Here is a 9436-nt window from a genome sequence, read left to right on the forward strand (position 1 = left end):
AGAGAGAACTTGGTGTTTCCAACAAATCATTCTCTGGTGCCACTAGAAGGGAAAGACTTGCAGTGGTCAAGCAAGAGACAGGCCAGGACTCAAGGTACCAAGGCAGCTGCCCCCAAAAGGGCGGCTTGCAGTTCTAGTGTACATCAGGAAGGAAATTGAGGGGTTTATGAATATGTAACAGATTTTCATGGCACAGTCGTGAGTAGGCATTAGGGCAGGGCTATGATTCTTGACCAAGAAATGACCTGTCAGATCTCACGATTCCTAGTGTCCAAGTTGATCTGACGACATTTTTCCTGACAACTTTTTGTTCCTTGACCAAAGTTCTTTTGTTCCGGGGCCACCTGTAGGTTGTGGCTGCCTTTGTGTGCGTGTTGAGTGGGCCTGGCCTGGCCATCACCAGCACTCCCTTGCTGGGATGGCGTCCTTTCCCGAGCGGGAAGAGCTCAAAGGAGCAGGTTATGGAGAGGGCCAGTGCAGGCCGAGGGAGGCGGTCGTAGGAGGTGTGTGGAATGTTCCAGCTCCCTGGAACAACCTCTCTTCCCAGGGTCACTTCCACGGGCAAGCTGTGGGAGTGGCAGTGTTCCACAGGCTATACCAGCTGGGGAGTGGACGCATCCTGGCCAGCTGGAGAAAGGGAGGGGGCACCGGGCACAGACGGGGTGCGCCCCTCAGAGGGTAAAGGTTGTGCCTTCACCAGCACAGCCAGCACACTCACTCATGGTGCCTACAGTGGTGCCTGCCCGGGCAAGCCTGCCTGAGTCCCAGTCCTGGTTGGCTCTTCCCAGCTGCCTCAACAGCACATCCGTTGGTCAGCCTGGCAGTTCTTTCTCTGACAGACAGTGGGACTAGACACCGAGGGGAATGCAGGCTGGGCAGAGCTGGGTACAGACACCCACACTCACCCAAGCTCCTCTCGCCTGCCATGCCCTGTGCCAACGTCAGCTGGGTCCCCCGTGCCCCCCATGGGTTGTCACATGGGTCGTCGTGCAGGCGCTGTGAGCAAACACTGCTTCTCTCAACACTTGCCTCGGGTGGAACAGCATCCCAAAGCCGCAGCTTCAGCAACGCACTTCTCTCCGGGTGACTGCTTTGGTGAAGAAATGGAATTCCCCATCTCCTGTCCTTTCAGTGTACCAGTTTAACACTGGGCTTCTCTGCATTGGCTGGGTCATCCTCCATGTTTTTAGCGACTCCCAAAGAACTTGCTGCTGCGGCTGCTTTGCACTCCCACCCACTGCCCTGACTTTGTTCCCTGCAGATCCAAGGCCCAGGTCTCTCCGCCTGCCAAGCGCAAGAGAGAAGCCAGCCCGCCAGGGGCTCGGACTCGAGGCCAGCAGAGAGTGGAAGAGGCCCCCGGGAAAAAGGCCAAGCGATAGTCCTGGCTCTGCTGACCCAGCCAGGGACATGGTGGGGAGCCGGGGGCAGGGAGCAAGCTGGCAGCCGGAAGCCATTGCTTTGTCAACCAGGAAGCAGATGCGCTATGTGCTGTGGTTCCACTTGCCGGCTGTTTCCTGGGATATTCCAAACAGCTTTATGAACTGTTCATAGAAGAGGTTATGTACATTTCTTTCAGGTAAAAGAAGATAAGTTTACTTTGTATCTCAACTCAAAACAAAGTAACTGTATATTTTAACCTTTTCCAGTGGGGCTGCCCCACCTGGCGACCTTTTCCACCTGACAGAGCCCTACTCCCGACCCCCCCCCCACCCCCCACCACCCTGCTTATCTGTGTACAGTATATAAACATGTAAAGATAGGCTGTATTTTACTCTGTAAGATGCTAATCAATGAACACCTTATTTATTTTCCAGAGAAAACTTATCTGTGAACTTGACTATATATCTGTGTATTTTATTTTATTATCAGGCGTTTTTGTTTTGTTTCTTGATAAGAAAAGGTTTTAAATGCTATGCAGTCAGTCACCAGTAGAGACTGCCCAGCCCACCCACCCGTCTGCCTGTCTGTCTATCATCTGGCAGGAAAGTCATCCTCGCATGTCTCCAGGTGAAGTAGCTTAGCTCCAGAAAGGCTGGCCCATGCTTTTCCGCCCTCTATTGTGAAGACTTCTCTCTTAAGAATGTAGCTTGTTTTTAGATACTCCTCTGTGACTTCCTGCCCAGCCTGGGTTTGGTGTGGGAGTTGGGGAGTGTACAATCAGTGTACAATCACATCCCACCAGGTAGCATAGCCCCCATGGCTCTTCCCCCCTTGCTCTGTGCCCAACCCCAGCTGGCTCCCAGGCTGTCCAGGAGAGAAAGGCACTGACGACTGGCTCCCCACCCCCACCCATCCCCAGTGGAGCATTTGAAATCTTTGGTGGTTTTATACATAATGATTTCAGAATAGAAACTGGCCTCATTTGCCAGATTCTTTTTTAAACATGTTTTATCTCCCCTGTACGCAGACTGTCCAACTTGTGTTTTTCATAAGATTCAACTTTTCTTAAGATCAAATTTGCCTCCTGTAATGATGTGATGAGTTGCCAAATGAGATTATTTTAAAAGCAGTTTGTTCATATTCTTGTTTTCTAATTAAAATTCACATTTAATGTGTATGGTTTTTGTTTTGATTTGATTTCTTTTGTTTTTGAACTCAATGTAAGATGTATATTTCTGTCATTTTACATGGTTTCTTACTGAGATTTGATATATAAATTATAAAATGTTTCCCAAAACTTTACATGGCAAGAATTTTTTTCCCTGGATTTTCAAATCCCCCATATGAGAGCCCTGTCTTCCAGTAAGTAGTTGGCCAATGGGAGGCAGCGATGACTTCTCCTACCTGCTAACTGAACATGAGGCCCAGGAGGGATGTCAGAGACCAGGAATGCCAATTCTTTACTTTCATTGATAAGATGCATTTTAACCATGGTCACCCCCAACAGAAACAAGGGCAATGAATCAAGTCTTGCACGTAGCATTCTGACCGATTAGGAAGCAGGCATTCCGTTGGCGTAGTGGGCTACGCCTTGGGCTTCTAACCCCAAGGACATGGTTCAGACCCACCTGCTCTTCAGGAGAAAGATGAAGCTGACTGTTCCCATAAAGACGGTCTTAGAACCCCACAGGAGCAGTTCTACTCTGTCCTGTAGGGTTGCTACGAGTCAGAATCAACTCCACAGCAGTGAGTTGTTCTTTTGTTTTTGTTTTGTTTTTTAATTGGAGGAAGGCAGCAATGGTGCCCTGTTCAAAGGTGGTAGCTGACCACAGCACAACACACATTCAAAGCAGGCTGCCTTGTGGCTTCTCGGCACTGGCCTTTCCATTTGCAACCAGCACTGTAACCACTGCTCCACCAGGGCTCCTATTTGCATCCTTAAAGATTGGGCACAGCTCTAGGTACAACAGCCTCAAGCAGCAGGTGGCAGCCGCACTGTGGTGTCGGCCTTAGAGAGAACCAGAGGGCCCCTGATGAAAGGAGGAAGCAGGGCAGAACCTGAGAACAGAGCATTCAGGAACGTCCTGGAGGAGCCTATAAACTCAGAATTGACTCATAGCCTTCCTATAGGACAGGGTAGAACGGTAGAACTGTCTCTGTGAATTTCCAAGACTACCTCTTTATGTGCTTATATATATATATAGTCCCAAGGAATGGCTAGTAGTTTCAGATTGCTGATCTTGTGGTTAGCAGCCTAACCCATAACCACCAGCCCAGCAGGAAGGAGCCCATAGAGATCATTAAGGAGCAGTACAGCACCCCAGGCTCAAGATGCTGTTGCAACCCCATTGCCAGGTGCCATTAGGTTGGAGGCACCCACGCACAATGGGATCAGACTGTTGGGATCCACAAGGATTTCTTTGGCCAAGTTTTGGCCTTCATAGTTTGTCTCCATCTGGGTGTTCTGCATCTCTGCCATCGAGTTGGTGCCAATGCATAGCAACTATTCAGGGTCAAGAAATGGCTCAGGATTTCTAAGGCTGTAATCCCAGCATACACACAGACTGCTACATGGGGCTGGATTCCAACCAGTGCCCTTTTGGTTAACAGCTGAGCACTTAACCACTATGCCACTAGGGTACAACCGCATCAGAGCAACACACAAGCCTGCACTTGCAGATGACAACAGGGGCCAGGGTGGGAGGTGGCCAGCGGGGGGTGGAGGGGAGGTACACATGAGGTGCATTAGCCAGGAATCAAACCTGGCACTGCTGTGGAGAAGTCAAACCTGCCACTGGACCCCCACCGCCACCCCTTCCACTCTCCAAACCAAACCCACTGCCCTGCAGCCTGAGCCAAGTCCATGTCATAGTCACACTGCAGGGCAGGGTAAAACTGCGCCCCCCCCCCCCGCCCCTCCCCGTGAGGTTCCAAGGGTTCCAAGACTGTAACTCTACTTGAGTAGAAAGTCTCATCTTTTTCCCAAGGAGCAGCTTGTGATTTCAAACTAATGACTTTGCAGTTAGCAGCCCAACACATAACCATTACACCACCAGAGCCTCTTTTGTGCCCATTAGCACCTGTTGCTTTCTCAGAAATCATGAAAATCTGGTTAACTTTGCACGGCTCGGAGTTTTTCAAACTTAGAAAGCTAGGAAGCTCTGCTTCCTCCCCCAGTAACGAAAGAGTGCATCTCTCATAAGGTGACGGCCATGGAAAATGACGTTGCGCAAAGGTGGAAACCCTTCATGTGCCCTAGCTAACTGTCCTGAGTAGGCGCGTCCAACCCCTCGTTTGATAGAGGAAGAACTGAAGATGGGGGTGGCGTGTGACTAGTTTGGGAACCCTTTATGAAGCCGCGATGGGCCTGGGACTGAGATGCAGGGAGTCGCATCTTTCCTCCAAGTTCACAGCAGTGAACTCAGGACTGGGCCAGGGACCCATGACTGTGGCCCGCAGTTAACTGGCCCATGCCCTCGGGAGTGCCTTAGCGATGTGCTTGAGTTTTAAAAACCTGTAACCGTTCATGGTCTGAAATGTAAATCCCCTCACCTAATTCACAATTTAAAAAATTAAAACTAAAAGCTATAAAATATCGATGTTTCCAAGGAACACTGTATTCTAAAAATAAAAGTCTTGATGGTAGAAAAATAGAAATTAACAGAAAGCAAAATAGGGAAACATGATTTGAAACCTTACAAGTCGGATATCATCCTCATTAGTAGTTGGGTGTATAATTCCTGTAGTCTTTCTAGTTACATATATACAGAGGTTGTACACAGCATTTCATCCATTATGAGATGCTAAGAAAAATGGGCAAGGAATAGAACAAAAGAAGAATTGGACCGTTTGAATTATGGTGTTGGTGAAAGTACCTCGAACAAGCAGAAGACCAAACAGATCTGTCTTGGAAGATAATTGCCAGAAACTCCTTAGAAGCCAGGAAGGCAAGGCTTCATCTCATGTACTTTGAACATGTCATCAGGAGGGACCAGTCCCTAAAGAAGAGCATGGTGCGTGCTAAAGTAGCGGCTGAACAAAAAAAGAGGAAGCTCCTCAACAGGGGGCGTCAGCAATGGGCTCAAACACACCAACCATTGTGAAGATGGCGCGAGACCAGGCAGTGTTGCATGCTGTTGTACCTAATGTCCCTATGCGTCGGGACAGATTCATCAGCACCTAACAGCTAAGAAAACAAATACACAATCAAAACGCTGACGAACATTGAGGATAGCCTTGGGAGATCCATACGTTACTCACATTGTTTTTTGTTGCTTTGAAACATCTCAGTTCCAAGGGACTTACCCGTTTCTCCTCCTTTCAGACTAGGGGCTTGGTGTATTGAAGACCCTCCTTTGCACATGTCTCAAGAACACAATGTTACCGCCTCACCAGCTGGTAGTGATTTTTTTAGAACTCAGCAAGCATATATGGTGATTTTAGAGGAAAATAGAGAATTGAGGTCATTCCCCCAACCATGAGTGTTGCTTCATTTAAAATTCCTGGGCACTCGTTTTCTGTGTCTTTCTGAATGCACAGTGACTGTTTCAATGTCTAATCAAAAAGCACTCTAAAGAAACCCTTTGAGTGGCACTTAAAAATCAAATCACACAAAACAAATCAAATCCCTTAGAACCAATGGAGCACAGATTTCAAATGATAGGGCAATATGAGCAGTTATGAACAAATCCACATATGGCAAGGGCAGCAGTATCAGCACTATCAGTGTTCCGTAACCTTTGTTAAACTAACCCAGAGATGCCCAGTATCAGAGATGCTTAAATATGAGGGACCAGGCTCTTGAATTAACAAAATAGATTTTTACAAAGGGGATATTTTACATATGCACGTTTTTTTATCCTTTCAAAATGAGACATAACACTTTATAGTCAAAAGTGTATATGTATGTAATTAGATATTCCAAAAACTTATGTGGAAAAATGGGTTTAAAAGATAATTAAATTTTTACATAAAATTTTTGAAACAGATATATGAGAGGGTACCTCAAAAGCAAAACAAAAAGAAGCAAAAGAAAAAAACAGGTGGAACTTTCATAGTACGCATTTTTCCCACTAGGCAAGCATTGAGCAACTTGCTTTGAGTGCACCCAGTGGCGTCACCTGGAAAGGTTATCTCTGGTCACAGTGAATTTATTCATAAAAGCAGTTTTGCTCAAACCTTGTTTTTTGTGATGGCCAATTTAAGAGGACATTGTCCTGCTGTGACATTTTGTTGTCTGCTTGGGAAAAATGTCACAGAAACTCTTGTGATGTTGAACACAGCTTACAAAGACAGTGCTACGGGAAAAACTCAAGTGTGTTGAAAGGTTGGAGACAGAGGCGTGGAACAGAGATAGAATTTAGCCAGGAATGTGAAGTTGAGAAAGATTTTATTGAGGCAGGGAAAGAACTCCTGGGAGAGATGGGAGGGCAGGGAAAGGGACAGGGGCATCTTGAGCCCCCGGCGGGTTCCGCAGCCCAATGAATAGGTCAAGGAAGTCGCGCCTGCCAGTGAGGCCGTGGGACTTATATAGGGTATGAGATTAAAGGCATGTGAGCTGGTAAGGGCAAGGGAGGTTCTTAGTGCTGCAGTTGCAAGTTTCGGGCCAGGTGAAGTTTTGTTAGTAAATCATGTTGTTCCTAGGAAACAATGCTAGGGAGAGGGGGGCTGTGGTCTGTCCAGGGAGGTAAGCTCTGTGAAATGCTGAAGGCAGGTGCTTTGAAGTTCAGGTACTTTGGAATTCAGCCAGGTCATTTGTCTTCTCAAGAAGCTGATACAAGGGGCTGCCTTGTCAATTGATGCAAACATCGTTCTGGATGTCTGTCATCATCCCAAATGGACAAAAATGTTCACTTGTAGTGCGTCTGGAATTCATTCTACCAGGTCAGACTGTTAATCGGGATTTCGATTTAGAGGTTCTGAAAAGATTGCATAACAGTGTGCAACAACAAAGGCCTGATTTATGGCAGACAGGGGACTGGTTGATCCCCATGACAATGCACCTGCTCACTCTGTCATCTCAGTGTGCCAGTTTTCGGCAAAAAACAACATGCCTCTCTTGCCCCACGCACCTGGCTCACCTGACCTCACTTTGTGTGACTTCTTTTTGTTTCCATGAGTGAAAAGGGACATGATAGGACAGTGATTTAATGTTATAGAAGAGGTGAAGAAAAAAATGAGGGAGATGCTATCAGCCATCCAAACAGATGAGTTTGAAAAATGTTTCCAAGAATGGAATCGCAGATTTGACAAATATATTAAGTGTAATGGAGAGTACTTTGAAAAGGATTAGGTTGTTTGGGGAAAAGTTTTAAATACATAGCTTTGAAAGAAATATTCCATTGGGGGGGTGGGGGTTACGCCCTTATATATCCAAAAAATAAAACCCTCTGTGCCATCATGTTAATTTTCATTCATAGTGTCTGAGTTAGTTAATTGTGCCAGCCTGGCCAATAATCACATGTGGTGCTGGTTGAAAGGCGAAGGGATATATGGGTGGTGAAGCCTCGCCTTTCTAGTTCTCAGGTCTCTTGTTTTGTGATGGTTGCACCGGGTGCAGCTGCCTTAGCAGTTCCCTGCTTCAGCTTGCAAGATTGACTTCCTACAAGACATCCCCAAGGAGAAGCTACATGGACCTATCCCGATGCAGCCCTGGGTGCTGGAGCAGCCGCGTGGAGACCCCTGCCAGTGCTGAGATGCTTGTTCGTTCACAGACTCAGCTTTGCTCCTGCAGTCGGCATCATTGCCTCTGTTTTGTGAGGTGGAGGACTTTGTGGACTGGTGTTGGGTATGGGTTAATGTTGGACTTGTGGACTTGGGCAGCATTGGGTTGGGATGTTTTCGTGATGCACATTTTCTTTGCATAAAACTCTCTTATACGTGAGTTGCTGTGGATTTGTTTCTCCAAAGTACCTAGACTAATACAGTGTCCCTATAAAACAAAGTAGAGCTGCTCTTGTGGGTTTCTGAGACTCTTTACAGGTGTAGAAAGCCCCATCTTCTCCCATTTATACATATGTGGACACACATATGAATATGTACATGTATATTCACTTTATACATCTATAAGCTGCTGTGAACAATGGCATGGTGAGCTGTGGGATGCCATCAAGAACATCCTTGACGAAAGCAGAAGGGAGCAGCCTGACAGAAAGGAGCTGGGGGAGGACCGTGGCCCGCAAGACTTGTTGCAGGCCAGGTCTGAGAGTGCCTGGGCTTCAGCCTCCCTGCAGTTCTGAGGAAATGGGCGGGTGGCCAGCATGGGAGCAGCAACAGCAGAGATGGGGGCTCTCAGCTCAGCCTCAGCCTGAGTCAGGGGAGACCAGGCCACCCGGGGATGGAGTAGGGTCTGCTGCCCGAGGCCCGGATTTTTCTTCACCAGCATATGGACACTGCTTGAGCACACAGCTATCATTGTTGGGCTGGACAAGGCAGGGAAGACTATCCTTTACCAATTTTCTATGAATGAAGTTGTCCCCACATCTGCAATAGGAAGTCATGTAGAAGAGAGAATGGTTAATAGTACCTGTTTCCTAATGTGGGTTATTGGTGGCCAAGCATCTCTCCGTTCTTCCTGGAATGCTTTAGATACTAACACCAGGTTTGAAATACTTGTTGCTGACAGTACAGACAGAGAAAGGATGCCTGTCAATAGAGAAGAACTCTATAAAATGTTAGCACACCAGGACCTACAGAAAGCTGGCCTGCTGACTTTTGCTAACTAACAAACACAATGTTAAAGAAAGCAGGGCTGCTGTAGAAATCACGTTTTGGAAGCTCCCTCCTATTAAAGATCATCAGTGGCATGTTGTGCTCTTCCTGTGCCAAGGATTTGAATGCATGATGTCACAGCCGAACATGAGATGATCTCTGCTGACCTCATCTCATAGCCTTTGTATAAATGAAGTGCTGGACTTTACCTGAAAGCTGCAAAAATTAATGCTTTGCTCTGTCTTGTTTTTATGCATGTTGTCTCCGCAGGCCTGTCTGGATAGGACAGGCTGAATGAACAATCTGGAGGAGAAAACAACGGGACTGACAGTTCCGGGGGGACATG

At 47.1% G+C, this 9436-nt stretch overlaps 1 protein-coding gene across 3 annotated transcripts in view; it reads left to right on the forward strand.

Moving 5' to 3' along the window:
• BOD1L1 (biorientation of chromosomes in cell division 1 like 1) overlaps positions 1-1709 on the forward strand; it is a 64682-nt gene extending 62973 nt beyond the window's left edge. For all 3 annotated transcript variants that reach the window (XM_045284410.1, XM_045284412.1, XM_045284409.1), the window contains one exon: positions 1262-1709. In XM_045284410.1, coding sequence (XP_045140345.1) covers positions 1262-1379 — 118 coding nt within the window. In that variant the 3' untranslated portion in view covers positions 1380-1709. The remainder of the gene's footprint in view (positions 1-1261) is intronic.
• The last annotated feature ends 7727 nt before the right edge of the window (positions 1710-9436 follow it).

Source organism: Echinops telfairi, unplaced genomic scaffold, assembly GCF_000313985.2.
Source record: "Echinops telfairi isolate 266 unplaced genomic scaffold, ASM31398v2 ScPeMD7_7468;HRSCAF=8506_2, whole genome shotgun sequence".
NCBI classification, from domain to species: Eukaryota; Metazoa; Chordata; class Mammalia; order Afrosoricida; family Tenrecidae; genus Echinops; species Echinops telfairi.